Source organism: Ptychodera flava, chromosome 15 (genome assembly GCF_041260155.1).
Source record: "Ptychodera flava strain L36383 chromosome 15, AS_Pfla_20210202, whole genome shotgun sequence".
In the NCBI taxonomy this organism is placed as follows: Eukaryota; Metazoa; Hemichordata; class Enteropneusta; family Ptychoderidae; genus Ptychodera; species Ptychodera flava.
Window position 1 is genome coordinate 24,410,632 of NC_091942.1, and position 22,724 is coordinate 24,433,355.

At 37.1% G+C, this 22,724-nt stretch overlaps 1 protein-coding gene across 1 annotated transcript; it reads left to right on the plus strand.

The window, feature by feature from the left end:
• The first annotated feature begins 273 nt into the window (after positions 1-273).
• Positions 274-20,596, plus strand: LOC139151617 (ankyrin repeat and protein kinase domain-containing protein 1-like). Its single transcript, XM_070724535.1, has 14 exons — positions 274-374; positions 928-1,026; positions 1,557-1,655; positions 2,494-2,594; positions 3,372-3,470; positions 3,887-3,985; positions 6,058-6,156; positions 6,578-6,676; positions 7,962-8,060; positions 9,039-9,137; positions 14,255-14,353; positions 17,742-17,840; positions 19,276-19,356; positions 19,901-20,596. The coding sequence occupies exons 4-13, from the start codon at positions 2,514-2,516 to the stop codon at positions 19,345-19,347; spliced, it is 945 nt and encodes a 314-aa protein (XP_070580636.1). The 5' UTR covers positions 274-374; positions 928-1,026; positions 1,557-1,655; positions 2,494-2,513; the 3' UTR covers positions 19,348-19,356; positions 19,901-20,596.
• The last annotated feature ends 2,128 nt before the right edge of the window (positions 20,597-22,724 follow it).

Here is a 22,724-nt window from a genome sequence, read left to right on the forward strand (position 1 = left end):
TTAGGAAATGAAAGGGAAATATGGGAGAGTTCTTTTTAAGCAAAACTCCTACAAAATTGAAGAAAACTGCTGCAAATCTAGCCAAATGGAAAAGTGTGAATTCGTGGTCTTTCATTTCATTATATTTCGTCAAAGTAATGAACATTTCATATATTTACACATGTTATTGGACTAGGAGAATATGAAACTGTTATACATGTATAATCTGTGGAAAGTACAAAAATTGAAATTTGAAAACAAGTTTCCTGACAATCAGGTAAATATTAACTTTACAGGAAAAGATGACAGCACTTACTTTGGCTGCACGAAATGGTCACCAGGATATTGTGAAATTTCTGTTAAAGTCAGGAGCAAATGTAAATACAAGTGATGGGGTAAGTTCAAAGGTAGTACCAATTTCAGTTTCGATGGCAAATGAGCAAAATGAATTACATGTAAATAATACAGACAGAATGATATATGGTTGGAAGGGGTATAATAGTACGAGTACTAATTACTTAAAAACATGGGTTTATTGGTCAGCGAGAAGTGACCGTTAGCTCGCCAAGGCGGCGGCAAGTGGGCTATGGAATGAAAGCACATAATATTTTATACCGCCACTCATCACAGCAAACAATATTTGACCAGACATCAGAGGCAACGTTATTTCATGTGATCTTGTTGGGATCAAAAGCATATATTATATAACATTAAATTTGTTATAGCAGTGGCACGCTACCCTATTATTGCCTCTTGTTAAGTGGTTATAATGGATAAGTATGCCGAATTGAAATGTGTACACGTTTTGAACGTTTCTTTGCCAAGCATTATAGTTATCATTGCAAAGGAGCATTTCGTTCCTGTCTTGATCGAGTTATAGTTCTTGATTGCAAATTATTGTAGTGTATTCTATCGTATTCTATCGTATTTCTGTTTTGAATTTCAAAGCAAAAGTTAGCACCCCTTCACTGGGCCGTTCTGAATAGTCATGTCGAGGTAGTAAAGATTCTGGTGGAGGCAAAGGCGCATTTGGAAGCACGAAATAGGGTGAGTGGTATTCAAAATTATTCTCAGTAATTCTGAAACTCTAACAAGCGCTAGAAATTCAGAGTCTAAAGTTGACCGTAGTTTTATCAACATGCTTTGCATGGGAGGCATCAACATAATTGAAAGTAAACGGCTATAGTTTACCCTAATTGCACGTGACATCCACTGACTGAAAGTATGTCAAAACAGGACATAGCTGGGGACATTACTCAGTGTTGTGAAATGAGTCCTAACATATATAGTTTTTAGATAATTTTTCGTGAAATTGTCACCATGTCTACCTTTAAATCAATACCATGAAACGGAATCTTGCAGTGTAATTTGTTCAAGTTGACCAAATATAGGTGCGCATAGAGTTCATCATCTACAGTTTTTTTCACTGGGTGGAACAAAAATGTATTCGGTATACCACTCTGACATTTATGCCAATCCCATTGTTGTTATTTCTCGGCAGGCTAAGGATACATAAACAGTAATCTGCTTTAGATACTGCACTGGTAGAAAATCATTACCTTTTATTCAATGTTCAGGTGACAGCAACACCTATTCATCTGGCAAGCCTCTGTGGAAACGTTGATATTGTGAAAGTATTCATTGAAGCAGGAGTAGATAAAGAACTTCCAGGAGAGGTAAGGGCGTTAGAACGTGAATATTGTGGTGTAGTTTGTATACGATTCTAAAGGGGAAAACATAAATTTTAGGATCAAAGAGTCACTATCTATAATTATATTGTTTGGTTATTGTAATGGTGAAATCAGAAAATCTAATAAGCTTCTCCAAGTCTATAAATTCCCCCAATATGAATTCAAAATTATAATAACAGACACTGTACTTATAGCTGTCATAATTACAAAAATAATATTTCAATCTTGCTGATGTGATAACCTATAAAGCAGACAGAAGGGTGCTCGTTAATTTCGGTTTTTTTCCTTTTTAACAGCTTTTCCATTTTTAGGAATTATCTCTCAATGTAGTCCAAAATCCCCCTGGGCGATCATTTTGTTCGTATATTTTGCTTGTCTAAAGCCCTTACTCAGGCTTGTTTGAACAGATTTCTTTTAAAATCATGCAAGGCGATATCATGTACATATTGGAAAAAAATCAACGTATTAGAATACATTATGTGCCTATAATCTAACATAAACTCCCTTAGATTCCCGCAGCCCTTTTCGTGCACCCATAGTCAAATGGTATTGTCAGGCAACATTAGGTAAAACTATGATTCACGTGTGTTTTTACTTTTAAAAGAGACTATCAGTAATACGGATAACAGAACTTAATTTTAATGTGTGAGAGCAGAAGCTATCGACCATTGGCAATTTACTGCTTTTTCGAGCGTGTCCGGCTACTTTGTCCAACGTGTACAGGACATGTTTGGTATTGGTCAAAACTATAATAGGGGTAAAATGATCTGTGCAAATGTTTACATATCAATGATCTAATTTTCATATGTTTCAATTCAATTAGTTCAATTGCACACCACTTATATGTGCGGCCAGTATGATAAGTATGAAGTGGTGGAATATTTAATCGATGTTGCCGGCGTCAACATAGAAGCTGTATCCACGGTAAGTCTCAAATCTATTGATCTCATTATGAACCTGCACAACACTACCAAACCATAATCTACATCATAGTCATAATTTGATTCAAAAGTGACAAACTCGATAGGCAAGCACAAACTACACAGTACAGGAAGACAACAAACAAGTACCGGTACACAAAAAAAGTCAGTTCCATAAAAGAGAGATGTATGTACCTCCGGTAAAAACGATTATGAAGTAATGTCAGTATACAATGAACCTTCTAGCAAGTAAATAGGTCAAGGGAAGCTTCATTATTAATCGGGAGGGGTCAGTGAAAACGAAGGTGGAGAGACAAATTTGACAATAATCAGATAAATGAATAGTTTGGGGTCTCTTTTCAAATTTACTCAATGTTTGTCTCAGAATAATGCAACAGAAACCAGGATTTTGACTTGCAAATTGCAAAATTTTCCGAAGTGGGAGGGCATACCCCTCTCACACCCGCCCCAACTGAAATCAAAATAATTCACTGTTCAGATACAGGATTGACATCAACCTATATTATACTAACAGAATCAAGTAATGTAGCATCGCTTCGATTTGAATGATTTTAGTATTCGCAGACCTTTCTACATGAAAATTTGCATGCAGGGTTTTCACTGCTAACTACGTGTCGGGAATAAGTCTGCAGCCCTGTTTATACGATATGTGGTAACATACGATAAGAGATCAAATTATTTTTGGCATCAGTCATTTTATTAAGTAAACACTACTCTGAACAGGTTGACAGATAGTATTATTTTGTTTTGCATTACATAGACCAAGTACACTGCCCTTCATTATGCAGCTCAGAAAGGTTATACCAAGTTAGTGCAGATTCTAGTGAGTGCGGGAGCAAATATGGAAGCCCGTGAAAAGGTGTGTGTAATTATGAAGGCATATTTTTAGCAAATGAGCTTTCACAAATAATGCCTACATGATGTCATGTAATTCCATGCCATATGGTCCCCTTCATCAGAGCATTACTATATGTATGTATGTATGTATGTATGTATGTATGTATGTATGTATGTATGTATGTATGTATGTATGTATCATAATATCAAACCATGTGCTTGCACATTATTTAAACCCTTACAGCAAATCTTCCATAAGTACCAAAGAATTTACTTTACAGGAGACAAACACATTGGAACTCCTAACAATTTTATGGCGAAAAACACTTCTTTTGTTATTTACAGATTTTCATAAAACTGCTGAAAAGTAATGCTATAGAGTAACAATAGAGTTATTTGGATTAGTGTAATATATGCTCTTGCTTGTTAATATTGCAGAAAAATGCAGCTCCGATTCATCTGGCATGCTTTGGTGGCCACCTTGACACAGTGAAAATCTTCATTCAAGCTAAGGCTGATATAGATCTCCGAGGACATGTACGTGTTTTCAAACTCACTGGGTGACAGCAAAATTCCTTAACCATAATTTGCGCATATGTATACGTGTATTTGTGTCGTCTAATTCAAGGGCATCTTAGTCTCAAATCCATAATTGAAATCCTTATTGACACATATTTATAGAAGTCGAAATGATTACATAAAACAAGTAGTCGAAACTATGAGACCGAAATAATTTTGAGGTATAGCAAAGACACAGAAAAACAAGGGAAGTTGGCAGAAAGTGCCAAAATATGCTCAGGGAGTGCGTGAAATGGGTAGAAAATGTATTAATTTTACACAAAAGGAAGATTCCCTAAGTGTGTAATATACGGAAGAAAGCATCTGTGCGGAAACACGCCACACTTTAACACCTTGTTCAACAAGCCTAATTGTCAAACGAGTACTAATTATACTCTATACTATGTCCAAAGCGCATTGCGCAGGACAAGAAATACGTGTTATCATATTTATTAGACTCAAACGAAGCTGCGGAAACATTATATGATTAAAAACTACACATTTCAGCTACCGACAACATTAAATTATCCTCTCCTTTATCAATTACAAAGTACATTTACATTCATATTTAATGTCACAGCCCTTGGAAGAATTGTGTTCTTACAATTTTCGTAACTTTATCGGAAACATAATTATAAAACTAACTTTCAAAACTTATTAAAGCATTCATCCTTGAAATGTGTAAAACATAACTTTGGGCCTTTGACAATCTTCATCAGGTGATCACCTCGCCAGACTTTTTTCTTAAGCCACTGTCCGGTTGAGAGGTACACAGAATGCTGATATATTCTGTCAATTTTTTTTTCACGAATTTCAATTTGATGGCTTTCATACCAATCTCAGTAATGGCAAAACGCTCTCTCTTCAAAATGTTTCGGAAAATCAGTTTTTGTTGGGATTCATTTTCGGACTAATTTATTGAAATCGGCTTTTTATTGACTTTTTAGCGACTGCACTTTGCAAACTTCCAAAGACTCCGGAACTTAGAATTGTGTCAAATTTTCACACTTATTTTTCCATATACTTTCCTCGCAATTGGCATTTTGTTGTTTGGGGGTATTTTTTTTTTTGGGGGGGGGGGGTTGTTTTTATGTCAACCGCTCATGTCGGCAACGAGGCCCGAAACAATCGGCTGCATTCATTTTGATATGAAAGAAATGTTTTAGCAGCCCATTAATCAAGAAAGAGAAAACGTAGTGAAACACAAAATTCTAAATTGGCGTTTTCAACACATAGGCTCTTTGTGTAAGATAAAGACTTTGACAGTCGGGCATCGCCTCGCAAAGTTATCTTCCTTGAACAACGTAATGCCAACAAATCGCGTTTTTATGGAAAAATAAGTACTTATTTCCGTTGTATAAAGAAGATGGGTATACAGGAACAAATTTCAGATACCCAGCTTTCTGAAAATGTATGGTCGCTCGGGGGTTCTTCTGGCTGCCTTCGATACGAATTTTTGGGGGTTTGAAGAAATTGCAACGACCAAGGCTTGCTACTTAAAACTTGCTATTCCGTGGGAAAACGTAAAAATCTAACGTCGTTTTTGTTCTTTCTCGGATCGTTTTTGCACCCTACCGTACAACAGTAACAATGTTACATATAGCAGGGCCTACAATAGAAACGGTACCGAGATCAAAACGAAAGAAAAAATAAAAAACGATTCTGAGCTCTCCGTTATTGAGGTGTAAACGAGATCGTGTGTCGCCGATGACGTCACGCACAATCCTCCCATGATCCCTTTCACGCCAATGGATTTCAAAGCCTATTTCAACAATATATTCCTTTTTTACCTCATCGGCCTCATCAGTGTTCAAGAGGCAAATTCAAGCTTAAAATCATTACAGGGTTTATCTCGAATGGGGTAAATGGCAAAATTACCTGGATTCAGGTTTCGCTATAATAATTAGAACAATAAATTGATTTTAGAATATGAACGCAATAGCACAGACATTATTTTTGTATAATAAGAAAAAAAACAACTTGGAACATTTATTGAACATTTTGAACATTTATATCTCATTTTATTTGCATATATGTACTTGTTATTTTAGGGCGGTTGGACACCCCTTATTTTTGCAATTCAGGGTGGTAGTGTTGAACTGGTCAAATATTTAATTGGTAATGGTGCGGACTTAAATGCTGTTGATGTGGTAAGTGCCAAATAAATTGATCACAAGCGGTTTTCAATGCTGTTGCACATACCAGTAGGTGCTGTTAAGAATATTTTCAGGTTCAAAAGTATAACCCATTTTAGATATGTACAATCAGTTGACAACATAGATATGTATAATCCGTTGACAACATGCAAACAATTGAGATTTTAAACCATGAAGGACCTGGTATGGATGAGAAAAAGTTATCTAGGTCTGATCAACATATGATAGGGAAACTTCCGTATGTTTTTGTAATCTAGTTTTATAAATTTCGCTTAAATTAAATGAGAAATTGAAAGAAATTCCAATCTACGGCCGTGCATGCTGACTAGAATGTTAAACACTGTGCTTTTAAAATGTGCCTTTAAAACTGCTACTGAATCTTATCCTACTCATATTTACCTTTTGGATTTCCTAGCATGGATCGATTCCTCTTCACTGGGCTGCCCAGGGCGGTCACATCAAGATAGCACAGATTCTACTAGATGCTGGATCAAACATGGAAGCTCGAGATAAGGTTAGACTGCTGCTGAGAGAGAATGATAGAATTGTGTCTCGGGGACAGATATTCGGACTCTCAAACTTTTACAATTCTTTTCTGATCTACCGGTACCACTTGTGGGCTTCATTTTAAAGCTCTTGGTGTACTAAAACTTTTTCACCTTCTACGTTTTTCGAAAATCGTAAATTGTATTTTTCCCCATACAGTTAACACAGGGATGGCGGCCATTTTGAATTGCAATATCGGTAAATCTGGTAATTTGTTTCTGTAGTACCAAAATTTGCTCGGTGACCCCTGATTTTTATTCTTGTTTTGAATGAGAATGATTGAATGTGTCCTTTAGGAAAGTTCAAGCAAAAGTTTAATTCTTTCACTTTCGAGACGCATACTACCTTAAAGCACTCACGGTTTTTCAACACAATGAGTAAATAGGGAAAGTGAAGCCAAACTCCAATTTCAATAGGTAATTAAACTTTCATGTGCGAGTCCCGATGGCTATTTGGGGTGCACCTTCAGGGGCACAGAGCAAAGCAAAAATCAATAACACTTAGGTCAAGAATATCACCTGTTCTTTACTCTGTCTATACAAATGAACAAAGATGCAATAATGCCATTCTAACTCTCGTAAAATTGCTGACGACATGGCCCCTGGTTGCACATGCACACTGTATGATTTGAATTGAATTGAAACACCTAGGTCAGACAATTCACTTTGTATTTTAGGTACTTTCAAGATGGCTGCCCCCATGAAAGAGGAGGCAAGTGGAATATTTCACCCATAATGGGATGAAATAGTTTTACTTGCTTTTTCTTTCACAGGACAACCGAATACCCAAAATGCAACGTGGATTGTCGTGGCCGAAGTGTTTCTCGTTTCTCATCTTCACTTCCAGGTTTTTACTTGAATTGACCAAACTTCATTTTCTTGGCCTCGTACTCTATGGTACCTCAGACCTGGGCAATGCATTGGTTTATGTGGTCGATTTCAAATGTTTCTGCATTCTCTGAACCTCCTGTCAGAATTTGACTGAAGTGTAAACAGTCCGCAGTCCACAAACAGAGAATGCCTTCCCTTTTCCGTCGGCATTTTATGTCAAAGTAATCGTGTATCTCTCAAGCAAACGTCCAACATATTGTGGAAGTGTTGTATCTTTTATTTTGTTGAGCTAATAATACATAATATTTATCGTTCGTAAGCGAACTACTGTAGGACGGACTATTTTTAGATCATGTCAAAAAATTTACTTTGCAATGTATTAGTAATCACTTTGGACTTATCTATGTTTTCATTCAATTACAGTGGAATACACCACCGGTGCATCGTTCATGCTACCATAAACATCTTAATATGGTGAAATTCCTCGTTGATGCTGGCATGGACAAAGAAATTCGAGGACCGGTATATAAGTCACAACTGTACTAGTAGACCTACCTATTACAGTAAAAGCAGATTTAAAATACAAGGACTACACAAGTCTCTCATATTGCAGTAAAATGTTATTCTTTGACCTTGACAGTTCATGAATGACAAGAAAAAGAGAAAGGGTATATCATGTCAGGCCATGTCATTTCTGAAGGGATGTCGACATGACAATCATTGGAAAGGGCTTACTGCAAATGGTTTACTTGAATGGAAGACAAACATGTCATTCTTTAGCAAGTATCATTACAATGTAATAATCATACATTGACTGGACTGCAACAGCGGGAAATTGTAAAACTCATTAATGAATGCAACGGTGCAGTTTCTTTAAAGCCCCAATAAGCTGCAAATGTGGAATAAACCGATCTCAAAATATCCTCAGTTTTCCAAGAGTTTTCTTTGAATAAGACCCATTAAAGACTGAAAAGTGTATAACACTGTCATAAGTGTTGAAAGTGGCATTTAAATAAAAATGTTTTAACATCATTTTAGATTTCCCACCATTTTCAAAAATTAATCACATGACAGAAATACTAAAGATTACAACAACAAAGTGTTGGTCATACGTTGTGCATTCAAGTTAATGGCATTATGCTTGTTTCTGGTATGATCACGATGTGTATGTGCAGGAAATACTGTGTTTTTTGTACTTTTCTGTGGGACGCCATTTTATGAGTGCGGCACCCTTTTATTTTTCAGCCTGTCAAAACGTACAGCCATGGTCCAAATCATTAAGCAGTGATACTTCTTTTACATGTCGTCCTTTTGATAGCACATTTACACGAACCAACTTTGGTTTTAAAATAAAATCATTAAAATAATAATGCATAAACTTGGCAGCTTTTAGGGCTTTAAACCAATGAATTAGTTATTTCCGTCGTACGTCAAATGTAGAAAACAACAAATCTGCTGTAAAATGTTTTAATTTCTATATCTTTATATCTATCATTTCAGCACAATAATACACCACTTGCAAGTGCAGCTCACGAAGGTGATGGTCCAATCGTGAAATACTTAATCAGTGTTGGTGCAAATAAAGAAGCCTTAAACACGGTAAGTGCCAACTTCGTTAAACATACAACCGCGGCAAAGCAAGTGCATAGGTAACTGATTGCAATACAAACACTAATAGTAATTAATATGTAGTCTACTTCGGCTTGTTTATCTATACTTTGTCGCTGTCAGTAAGAAATCTCAGCAGGGTGGCGTTCCCGGGGTGGCGTTAAATGGTACTGTCTTCAGGAAGTCCATGCCAAGTTCAGGGCTCCCATAGAGAGCTAAGCCGAGCGTGTGAACACCTACACGAGCAAAAAAACCATTTGGCTGAGCGTGAAAACGCCCTACATGAGAGAAAAGAACATTGGGCTGAGCATGAAAACACCCTACATGAGTAAAAAACATGTTGCATTGTGGGTATTTTCAAGATGGCAGCCGCCATGACAGCCTGCACTGAAAGCTCTGGTGAGTACACATTTTGGTTGATTTTACCGTTGAGAAGCATTATTTGGGAAAATAAAAACATCAGAGTATGCAGCAGTGTTTCAAGTGTCTATGCACATAGTTCATTACATAGCAGAAGCTCAAACTACAAAGATTACTTCACACACAAAATCGCTCAGTGGGTTAGGATAACACATGCATTGCCTTAGCTCTGCATGGCAGGGCTGTGCGTTACCGTACCGGCGTTGTACGGTATATGGTTGGAGGCCGTATAACGCCGGTAACACACAGCCCTGCCATGCAGAGTTAGCATTGCCTCTGAACATAGAGCTACCAATGCTCTGAAGCACTGCAAGAACTTTCTTACACACTGCACAGCAGACAAGCGATGTATGTAGTCTCTTGTACACTGTACAGCTCAAATGTGTTGGAAGTTTACAGCTACAGTCATTCACCTACTTCGAGTTTTAGTGCTGAAATAATTATTACAGTTTGAGCATTTGAGATGTAATTAACTGTGCATAGACACTTGAATGCATAATGCTGAGTCAGATTGTGTCCTACATATACTATATGATTTAAAATATGTCACTTTTCATTCAGGATAAGGATTATTGAAAAAAGTCTCCAAAATATCAATGTGCTTGCTATTTGTCGTGCATCATGTGCATGTTTGTGCGAGCTTTACTATTTAGCAGAGAATTAGAGAACCATTAAAAGGCAGTGAACACTATATTAGAGAAAATACATGTATCATTGTGCTAATGATGGTAACCTTCACCGACCAATGTTAAGAACAGCTACAGGTCAGAGAGATCATCAGCTTTATTAATGCTGTGAATATTTGGAATTCCATTGCCCATCTATTCAAAACAGTCAAACTTGTCGACTTTTAACCCTTTCACCACCATGGTTTGTCCCAAATCCATTGTTTACTATGGTTAAGTTAAGTTGGACCTGTATACAGGGAACTGGGGTGAAAGGTTAAATCAACATTAAATGAATATCTTTTCATGATGTACTGTATGAAGGTTCAGATCTGGATTAGCCTGTCCATAGTCTTTGACATTTATTTTTTTACTCTCTCTGCTCCTATATTTTTCTAGAGGTCCAAATTTTAAATTAAGTACAGGTAACCATAGCTAGTTGTTGTGATGTAACTGTCTTGTTATCAGAAACTAATCAAATTTGTACTCAGTAACTTCACAACAATCTACAGCTGAACTTGACATATATCATCAAAATTAAAATATTTTATAACTCATGACAGCTTCTCTTTTGTTTTCCAGAACCACTTGTTTGACAGAAAAAAACAGAAGATGAGCAAGACAAAAACAGTTGGGATGTCTCACTTAGATGAGGCAGCAACAGGGGGGGGGAGTTTTGACACAGGGTGTTTGACATTACCACAATCTCAATGGGAAATTTAATTTGTTGATTAGAATTGGAAAAAGTTGGAAAAAATTAAGGTCAGAGGATAATTTCACCATCAGAACAGCCAGTATGGCCTAGCATTGCTAGCTTTCAGCACATGCATTTTACATGTAAGAAGATACAGTGCTGGACTTGTCACATTCATTTATTATTTTGGAATAATTGATGAATCGATACAGTTTTTGTTTTCTAGTAATTGCATGTACGGTAGCTATATTAGTAGTTGAAGACCCTGGGTTATTGGCACAGATAGTTTTTGGCACTGATCAAAATGGCAAAACTTGTAAAACTTGAGAATGAAATCATATTTGTGGACAGTGTGTAACACATTAATCAAGTATGTCCTCAGTCTTTTTTATGTTGTAATAAAGGGAAAGTGGCTTCACACATCAGCCATCTCGTCTTGTATGTGCTTTGTGTGTGTTTAGTGTCTGAGTTGTGTTTTGGCTGTTAGTGTGAAATTAACAAGCGAGTCGTTAATTTTCAAATAAGCCATGGCGAGACGTGGGCGTATGTCAGATGTGTCCTTGACAGCGGTGACTCTCAATTCACCAGCACTCTCACATTTTATGAAATACCAGAAACTAATAATATTTGATGGAAAAGATTTATTTTCACTTATTTATTCAAATATATTTAATTCTTGCAAAGTAAATGAAATCATGTTATTGAAACTAAATAATATGAAATAAACAGAACATAGAACTGTATGAAACAGCAAGAGTAGCCCTTTTCTTGAAAGAACACATCTCCATAAATATGCCAATAAAACTCACTGACTGAAGCAGACTTTGGTGCTGCAGAATACAAAACAAGACCATGTTGGCTTTTACTCTACTGGGATAAATACAGCTGACAGAAAAGCTAACAGATTCCTTTTCTGCCTATTATTCTGCTTTTCTATTTATAGAATAACAGATGATCTACATGCTTTATCGAGCGAAAAACTTGTAGAACAATATACAAAACTGTCTTTTGTTAAATAATTTAGAGATATGATAGTGTTTACTGGAATGTTAGAATCCCTTCATTGTCATCAGTACCATTCACTTCATCAGCTGTTACAGTTTCATTGTTATTGTTGTCATCTGGGATTTGAGTGGCATTCTCAATGCAATGATCTTCCTCTGACAAGTTCACCCATGGCCATCCGTACAGCAAGGTATGTAGAGTTGCATGCTGTTGTAAATGAAGGAAAAGTTTAGGAGTTTTTGAACCACAGAAATATGATCATTTTTCGCAGTTTACAGAAAGGTTTAGCTTTAGTATTAATCGTGAATAAAAGTATAAGCACATCCTTTGTACATAATTTGAATGGTCTTCAGTGGACTTGAGTTATTGGAGCTGGCTAGTCGAGGACAAAATCTGTTTACGACCCCCAAAAATACTCGTAAACATGCACATCCATTGCTTCAGTCTCTTGTACACAGTTTACAGCACACTGTGAAGTAAAGTTGTAGCATATCACCCACTGAGCGATTTTGTGTTGAAGTAATCTTTGTAGTTTGAGCTTCTGCTATGTAATGAACTATGTGCATAGACACTTGAAACACTGCTGCATACTCTGATGTTTTTATTTTTCCCAAATAATGCTTCTCAACGGTAAAATCGACCAAAATATGTACTCACCAGAGCTTTCAGTGCAGGCTGTCATGGCGGCTGCCATCTTGAAAATACCCACAATGCAACATGTTTTTTACTCATGTAGGTGTTTTCATGCTCAACCCAATGTTCTTTTCTCTCATGTAGGGCGTTTTCACGCTCAGCCTAATGTTTTTTTTGCTCATGTAGGGTGTTCACATGCTCGGCTTAGCTCTCTATGGGAGCCCTGAGTAGTTGATTTCTTATATTTACGTTTGGCAAGGAGACTTCTCATATCTAAACCAAGCACCCCGTGGTTTATTAGCTCTTTATCAGTAAAATAAAGATGCCGCTTCTATACTTTAAGGTTTTCCAGTACTTATTGCTATTGTAGTTTCTGTTTGTATTACAATCATTATCTATGCACTTGCTTTGCCGCGGTTGTAATTTGTTCGTAGCCAAACCCTAATCTGCGGCAGAAGCCCGATCTACTCATATATACTGAGTACAAACTTTACTGAAGTGTAACGGCCCTATACTACCTTACACAACTAAGCAAATATGAACTTTCAGACAATAATCGTGTTAGTTTAAAAATACGTCATGAATTACACAATGGTAAATCTTAATATCATCACCAAACGTTTGAATAGAAGAAAAGACTTTACACCATGTCGTGTTAGAATTTTAACAGCTTCTTGCAGTCTGTGACCTTAACCACAGACAAACAGACAGACTCGCAACGGGTATTGTTTAAGGCGTGAAGCGGTTACGTGACCCATCCATGTTCGCCTCGCCTCAGGTTGCTCTCGCCTCTCTTTTCCGAAGAGTGCCGACCATGCATCCTTCGGTAATTTTCGGATTTTCGCCAATTGTTAAGCGAAAGTATGTTCGGCAAAGTTTGTGTTGTTGTTGTCATGTGGTGCTGAGCGGAATTGACGTGCTTGCGAAAACGGGAGTGTTTTGAGCTTCAAGAAAGTGAGTTTACCGTTTTAAAAATTCCTCTCATATTTTTATGAATATATAATGAGTGTGTTTGAACCAAATTTGAAAGTCTTTTATCGATACTGTCTGGTTTCACTCAATGGTTTACGGTCAGTCATACCGTCTTTTACACGTGCGTCAAGGAAGGACATGTTTATGAAACTGCTGGCGTGTTATGTTTTGATTGGCGTGAAACAGTGTTTCTGGCCTGAGAGCTCACAAGGTAACTATGGTTGCTACGCGACTGGCAGTACGATGCCATCTCGTCGTATTTTTCGCATAATCTCGTGCAATTATCAACCACAAACACAGCCTCCAAAAAGTTTAACACCTTTGAAGCTCATTTTAATATGAAAAGCCAATAGTCTACTGAGACGACCATGGAACAAAAAGGCATGCCGCGTTTACAGTCTGTGCTTTAATACTCTAGAATAATCGAGGGCAGAAATATCATCCTCAACTTCTTTAAAAGAAATTGTGCGCGAGTTAGCTAGCTAAGTAAACTTGCTGACAAGTTTTAGAAACACCTACTGGCATTCAAAACTGGGAGTAAAATGAGCTCAATTCTAAAACTTGACTGCTTTTCGAGTAATATCACCATGATAGTAAGTTAAAAGGGTAACACTTACCTAACAATGGCATGTCTAGACTGCGTAATTTAAACCAACGTCATAACCGTAATTATTTGAAATGAAACTATAATACATTTTACTCCATTATTCTTTACCTAGGACAACATGACTCCTTTGATGTACGCTGCTGAGCAAGGTCATGCTCACATTGTAAGGATTCTCCTAAAGGCAAAGGCGAATATAGATGCATGCGACAAGGTGATTGCAGATATTCTTACATTGACACGATTTTCAACGTTTCGTCAAATATGAGTGTGATATCGTTGGCAAAGTATGGACAAATTCAATCAGGTGCAAAATCAGAATTGACAAAGAAATGGGGGAAAGCTGTTTCCGAAATTCCCAATTTTTCTGTTGCCAACTGAAAATAAAAGCTGGTTAACAAATGGTGGTGCAATAGACCTTTTCCCGGTTATCCCACAATGCATTGGAGTTGCTATATCAAACACCGTATATACGCTAAAAACAACGAAAACATACTGATTTGTGTCGTACAACGGATTGTTATAGAATAATGACACAAATTTGCAATACCTAATAATGCCTCGTGTATATTCTAACCATCAGCGACGATAATATAGGTCAGGGTGTAATCTGCCATAGAGTTCTATGAGTAACGTACCCTGCGTGTACCCTACGGCAAAGAAGTTTTATGCGTAACGTACGCTTTGTATACCCTGGCGCGCACTGCATCATGGAACCGGTAAAAGAACTATATTAGGGACGGACCATTAGATCTTGGGAGGGGGGTGGTCAAAAACAGAAAAAAAAATTTCAGAGCAGAAAGTTAGGAAAAAAAATCTTCAAACTAGTTTGCAAAATAAAAAAAAATAAATAAGAAGACAAGGCGTAAAAAAAAATCTTCAAAAGTCTTTAAAATTTTGAAATTTTTTTTAGATTTTACCGACAGTAAGCAACTTTCTGTATTTTTAATACATCCTCCCGGCACATTTTTAATTTTAATTTATACATTTAGAGTGACTGTATCCCTTATACTGGAAGTTGTGATTATCTTATCTTTTCAGGACTTTTGTATTCTGATCACTTGAAAATTATGAAATTATAGAGCCTGTTTACTACTTGTTTCCTGCGTACAAACCAAGCAGGTACACTAGGTAAAACATTGAAACTATGGTATGGTTGTCAAGACAGAAAGTTGTATTTGCCTTTTAAGATCAAGGTAAACAGATGCAGGCCACATCAGTTTCATTTTTTTACAGCATTTTATTACAATGATGATGCAAGAATTGGTGAACAAGTAGAAACACGTCAAATTGATAAAACAACATATCAAGTCATTATGTATTATTTTGCTTTTAAAAAGGCATTTTCAATTCTTTTTTCTCAAAAACAGCCTCAAATAACAACAGCAACACATGTTTTAACATTCAACAATACACTACGTAGATGCCATCTATCCAACAAATCCCAACACAAAAACACATAAAAGGGTTGAACTTTGAAAGTTTCTCGATAGCAAATACTGAATAAATCTGCATGGTTAATCGTTTTTGTGTAGCAAATTTCAAAGAAATTGGACAAGCCCTTTCAGAGAATATAGATTTTTGACCATGAATGGCATAATTGCCCAAAAAGACAAATATTGAAATTTCAACACATCTATACACATCCAATCAATTTGGACATGCTGCTACAGAGAAATAGATGTTTTGATCAAAAAAGGGCAACAATTGCTCTAAAAACACAAATATGCAAATTTCACTATATTATTTAGCTTATTTTAGCTTCTCAGCTTGTCAAAATCAATTGTAAATCATGAGATATGCATGATGTTTGGTGGGGTGAATGTAGGCATTTCACCATGCAGTAGAAAGGGAAGCCAGGAAACCAAAAAAGTCAATTTTCAAAACCATACGAAGCTACTGAGGAGCAAGAAGACCATGTTTCAGAGGAAGATACGTAATCCGAAAAAATGCCACCAAATAACACCATTTTTATCTCTATTTTTCAAAAGCTCCAACAGCAGGAGGGGGGACACCCCTCCTGACCTCCCCCGCAAAAATACTCCCCAAGTGCCACCAAATAACACCATTTTAATCTCTATTTTTCAAAAGCTCCAACAGCAGGAGGGGGACACCCCCTCCTGACCTCCCCCGGCAAAAATACTCCCCAAGTGCCACCAAATAACACCATTTTAATCTCTATTTTTCAAAAGCTCCAACAGCAGGAGGGGGACACCCCCTCCTGACCTCCCCCGGCAAAAATACTCCCCAAGTGCCACCAAATAACACCATTTTAATATCTATTTTTCAAAAGCTCCAACAGCAGGAGGGGGACACCCCCTCCTGACCTCCCCCGGCAAAAATACTCCCCAAGTGCCACCAAATAACACCATTTAATCTCTATTTTCGAAAGCTCCAACGGCAGGAGGGGGACACCCCCTCCTGACTTCCCCGGCAAAATACTCCCCAAGTGCCACCAAATAACACCATTTTAATCTCTATTTTTCAAAAGCTCAAACGGCAGGAGGGGGACACCCCCTCCTGACCTCCCCCGGCAAAAATACTCCCCAAGTGCCACCAAATAACACCATTTTAATCTCTATTTTTCAAAAGCTCCAACAGCAGCAGGGGGACAGCCCTCTCCTGACCTCTTCCCCGTGACCGCTTGCGTGGCCGCTTTTGTGCTTGGCACCACATGTTTGCCCTCTTTATCTTCAGACAGCGACAAACAAAAAAAAATTATAAATCTGAAAATTTACTCTGAAAAAAAAATTTGCACAGCTAATCTCAATTGGAAAAAAAAATTTCAGAAATTTACAATAGTAAAAAAAAAATTTTCACAATTTCATTGTGACCACCCCCCCCCCCTCCCAAGGTCTAATGGTCCATCCCTTAGGAAAGACCCTGGCCTGTCCGGAGACATAGGGTCCCTTCGTCATTTCCGCCTGTGATGGCATGTTTTTGAATCGCTGCTAGTGCACTACCAATTTGTGAAAGTGACCAAAACGAGCGAATTTTAATCTCAATTGTTCATTAAAATGTCATTGATGTAAATTTATTAGCAAGGTAACCTTTCCCTTCCAATCGTCACCAGTTGACACGACTGTTCGCAAAGTAGTCTGTTCAACCAGCGAACTGGCATCTAACTGAATTAGCATATTAGTCAACTGGTTTTTACAAAAGTAATTTACTTCAAATCTAGCATGCCAGGTGCCGGCTCACCTGAAATGTGGCTTTTTTATACGGCATAATCATGGCCAGCATTCACCCCGGATCCTCTACCATTATTTTTGCCTGATTTCCCGCAAATGTTTATTATGTGTATTTGACTTTTTCCTGTTCAACCCCCAATTTTAAACATTTCCATAGGTGGCGTACATTCTGAGCAACTCGATACTTTTGACTTTAATGTTTCAATTTTCCAAATACAATTACTGTCACATTCTATTCATTTCCCAATCATGAAGTTTTGACGAAGATAACCTGTCTTAATGACATTTAAATGATCTGATCTGTACTGTACAGTTATGGGTTCGTATGTTTTATTAACACACTTTTGTCTTTTTGCATTTATTTCAATCATGTATTACTTATTGATAACCGTGTTATCTAATCCCTTCAAGGAAAGATGCACTGCTCTCATCTGGGCGGCTGATAAAGGCAATTACATGGTTGTCAAGGCTCTCATTGACGCAGGCGCAGACAGGGAAATATGTGATACGGTGAGTTCAAATAGACAATTGTCAAATTAAATTATTGTGTAAAAACCGAAATACAGTCGGCAAGTGATAAGCAAGGCAGAGAAAAGAGTTTACTCATTCAATAAAAACCTTGTACTCCAGAAAGTACAACCAAACAAAATGTTGCTGCGAGCTTTGAAGGAGCAAGTACTGGCACATAGATATTTTCGTTTAATGATTTTATTCAAATACTAATAGTGTGGCACCTTCATGCAAGTAACGCAAATGACTTTTTCAAGATGAATACTTTCGTCGGGCATATTGCAAGTCAAGCTGGTTTTTTATTCTACTTAGGAATTTTTATCGATTTGATTCACTGAATTGAATGATTAAGCTTCTTAAACAACAGTAGTTTCTTTTTTCGTAATTCATGTAACTCTGAGCAAAATGCTTACGGTAGAATATTTCGACTGATCACTCGGCATTCATCAGCTGTTGTGACTCTGTGATTGGTAGGATGACGTAGCATGATAAAGCCTGATAAATTAACTGACCGCAGGAGGGCGTTGTGATAAACTGCAGGTATTTCCATCCCCTGGGCCTAATACAACAGCTGGTGAAGGCTGAGATATTCAGTCGACATATTCTACCGTAAGCAATTCGCTCTGAGTTACAGCATGGAGGTACCTCCATGGTCACAGGAATTCCGAAAATAGAACATAATTCCAGAGCAAGGAAACAATATTTTTAGTTTTAACAATTAGATTGGGACCTCATCAGAAAGTAACAGTCACAAATTTTGATTAATATTTAGCTTGTACGTATGTATGTATGTATGTATGTATGTATGTATGTATGTATGTATGTATGTATGTATGTATGTATGTATGTATGTATGTATGTATGTATGTATGTATGTATGTATGTATGTATGTATGTATGTATGTACGCACGTACGTATGTATGTATGTATGTATGTATGCATGCATGCATGCATGCATGCATGCATGTATGTATGTACGTACATACGCACTTTTGGTTTGTGTGAACCAGGTCTATAAATGTATTTATAGTTGCCCGAGTATGCATGTTTGTCTGTGTGTTTGTATATGAGCTTGTGTGTGCCTGTGTGCAAGAAATTTTTTTAGAATTCATGCGTGTATTAATTAATTAACTTTTTAAGCAACCGCGTTCAGGAGTATAGCAGATGTTGAATGCTTATGTCATAGTATATTTTCAATTTCCTTTCTTTTTATCACATTAATTCTATTAAAAATAGAGTTTGAGATCTGGCTGCATCTTAATGTCATTTTAAAGGGAGCTGAGATATTGTTAAATGCAGTGTTAAATGAAATATGTCATGCAGACAAAGAAATTTTCATGCGAGGACTGCAAATGTAAACGTTACATTTGTATGTCAACTATTGGCAATTCTGGGGTTTATGGGTTTTATTTTACTTTCTTTTGTTTTTTCTAGGGTGGAAAAACAGCATTTCGCCATGCCCTGGACAAAGGTCACACAAGGATAGCAAAGCTGCTGAAGGCATGACAGGATCAAGTAATACTTCTTTAACACATATGTATGATATCTTTTTTGTGTTCTGTCATGACTGGCGTGTATATCCATACAGTTGAAAGTGTGTTGAACAGAGTAAAGTAGTGGTAATTCATTGAAAGTAATACAAATATATTATGGCATGCGACATCATTTGTGTCTTTTAGAAATTATCATTACGAGAAGGCTCCATTAACTTAGGAATACCCTACTTCCCTAGAGTATCAATTTCACAAACCTGCCTTTCCTACAATGGCACTACAATAGCACCAGCAGGATTAGATAAACATAACAATGGAACATTCACAACTTGAGGGTTTAAAAGTCTTCTGTTTGTCACCCGAGTTGGTCAGGCAAGGACTCGGGTTTCAGATACCATGCAAGTTAATGCAGTCTTCTGTCCACAAAATTGTGTAAACCTGAAAACAACTGTTATTATTTCCTTTTTATGTCCAAAACGTGCATTATTAAAATAAAAGAGTCGGTTTCTGTAGAAACACAAAATGTATGTGATTGGTTACTAACCTACTTCTTTGTTTGTTTGCAGACACTGCATTGTCTTCTACGTCGGTCAATGTGGCTCATCAAAAGAAGTCCAAAGTTGGTTTCTTTATAACTTTCGAAGTGATGAATTGTCAGCGGAAACTGAATCTAGTAAACCTTAAATTTGTACTTGCAACTTTCATCTCTCACTGTATCATGGATATCAGCCAATGTGAATTTCTCAAAATCTTTACCGCCTTTATTATTACCAATCAAGTTCGTTGATATCATTTGGTGGAAATAACTTCGAAATTTTCTATTTTGATCGTATATGTGCACATAAGCTTCGGGATAATTCTCAATAATTTAACCAGTTCCAAGTTTATCAGATGTGTAGATACATCTGAACCGGTGGGAATAACTTCAACTGTTATAATTATTTTAAAAGATCGTATGGCTGTTTAGATCAACACTTCACTCGTATGTTTCAGGCAGTGCTACATTTAACAAAGCGTATTTTCCCAAATTTTACTTTTTTCTATACACTGATTCAAATTTTAGTACTTTGTTAACCCGTCTACATATTTTGGCAAGGATTATTAGTATTTTTATTTATTTATTTTTTGCATAACAAGCAGTTTAGGATGAGTGAGAAAGAAGTGTTAATTTTTATGATGTAATACCAAAACTAATATCGACATTTTTACCACAAAATCTAGCCACTTTATGTTTTAAATAAACTTTTGCTCCCACACTAAAATTGAGTTACTCCGCTGTATGAAAATGCTTACTATGAGTTTTCCCTGTGGTCCTTGATGAGAAATCGATTGGTTTACTCGTAATCAAACTACAGTTTTTCTTATCTCATGAGAATTCTTCAGAAAATATTTTGGTGTATCCAAACACATAGTCCATCGATAGCGTAAATTGCACTGTAAGACGTGAGTGTGGTAATTATTATCACAAAAGTTAGTGTTCTGTAAAAGTTCTGTACTTCCGCAGGACACTGCTTAATCTTAGAATCACAGTACTTAATCGTGAGTTCCCTATTTATAGGTTAGTTACCAAACACTACACTTTTTCGTGAAGTGCTATGTATTGAACGGGAACTCCTTCTCGAGAGTAACGCGACGCCCAACGGCCGTGGATAGAGAATAAAACTTAGGTCCAGTCGTTTAGGATCCAATGAATTAAAGAATTTTATTGCGAGCACTGAATTGACCTGGGTTATTGCCTAGCCCCGGCAAAGGCTGTGGCTGAACTGCCTTACAACTCCACTACAACAGAAAATGCGATTTTTTCAATAAATAATAAAAAGTACATATTAATATTTATAAAGAAAATTTTGTCTAAGATCAAGCCCTTGGCATTACAATAGATGTGAGTTACGTTGGATTGGCCAACTGTTGAATGGTACTGCACTGAAACAAACCGCAGAAATGAAGACATAGATATTGATTTTTAAATTATCACTCGTTCGATGTGTACGAGTTGTTGAATACTAGAGTACAGGGCGACAAAACGATCGTCATGCATCTAGAAAACAGTCAACACTTTTGGTGGCCCGATTGCGAGACAGTCTCATTTCACGTCGGAGACTTACAATTTGGTAAAGATATAATTATGTAATCTGTTCAGAAACGATTTAGTTGCCCTTTGGTTTTAACTTCAAGGCGTTGGAGTAAACGTAGTCCCTCCATGGTGTAAGTCAACAGTAACTGTCTTGACATTTTGGATGTTTTCTCGCATTTTCACGAGAAAGAATGTCTAAAAGTTTAAAAAGCTATTCCTGCGTCATGGGTAGCCAAAATGAGTGACAACGCCAAAAATAAATTAGGAAAATTAGATTTTAGTGGATTGAAAATTGCGAAAACGGAATGAGTACATTCTCAGAAAAAAAGTCTGCCTTAAGAAATCAATGCATGTACGTGCATGTATACACAGAAGTAGGCCATGAAGTGCTGATCAAACACCTTAACTGTTCCCGGGAAGATAGAAAAGTAGGTTTGTACTTATATCTAACATTCCAATCTCAGATGAAAGAGTTTGAATTTACGGATGAAGGTTAATTATAATAAAACCACTTAAAAATTGACAATTAGCTGCTTTATCAAATTCCTGGTGGTTGTGTGGGAGGGGGTGACGTTGACTTAAGTAATAAAAACTCGGCGGATAAGTCAACGAATAGGAACGGATAGATGGGTCGCAAAGCGATAGAAATGATAACTTATGGCTTCAGAGCTAGGCAGTGGTTACATGCCTGGATGCACGTATGATGTAAGCCAGGGATCACAATTTTTGAAGTGCTTAGTAAGTCTTGAAATTAATTTATGGTCAATGATTCACACTTTAATGATAAAGGAATAACAGAGCGAGTCATGTAGCGTTTATTAGTTTCCTCCGAGTGTTCGCCATAATGAATTCCAGGATTACTCTAAAGTTTTTGAGCGTCAAGGTCACGGGGGAAACATGAGACAAAAACTTCCATTATGGGTGTCACTGGAAAAAGAGGTAACGTTCACAATTTCATTCTAAATATAAGACTTCTAGCAAATAGTTTAATGACCCAATGTTCTAGCATCGTTTTCAAGAGAAATTGCAGTAGTGAGTACGAGCGAAAGTTATAAATGGTGTTGGTTGAGCAGCGATGTCACTATGCAGGGAGCACAAGCGCTGCCGTAGTTGATAGTTAAATAATAACACATGAGAGCGAGGGCAAGATCACGATTTATTGCCTGCCCAAGGGATGGTGGTCATGATCGAAATACTGATGATGCCCGAGCCGTAGGCGAGGGCATCATCAGTATTTCGATCATGACCACCAGCCCGAGGGCAGGCAAAAAATCGTGATCTTGCCCTAGCTCTCATGTGTTATTATTTTTATTACA

Excerpts from the sequence above, each read along its gene's own strand:
- LOC139151617 (XM_070724535.1), top strand. The coding sequence starts at position 2,514 with ATGTGCGGCCAGTATGATAAGTATGAAGTGGTGGAATATTTAATCGAT. Across the intron at positions 3,471-3,886 it reads ATATGGAAGCCCGTGAAAAG|AAAAATGCAGCTCCGATTCA; the intron begins GTGTGTGTAATT and ends TTAATATTGCAG. Across the intron at positions 6,157-6,577 it reads ACTTAAATGCTGTTGATGTG|CATGGATCGATTCCTCTTCA; the intron begins GTAAGTGCCAAA and ends TGGATTTCCTAG.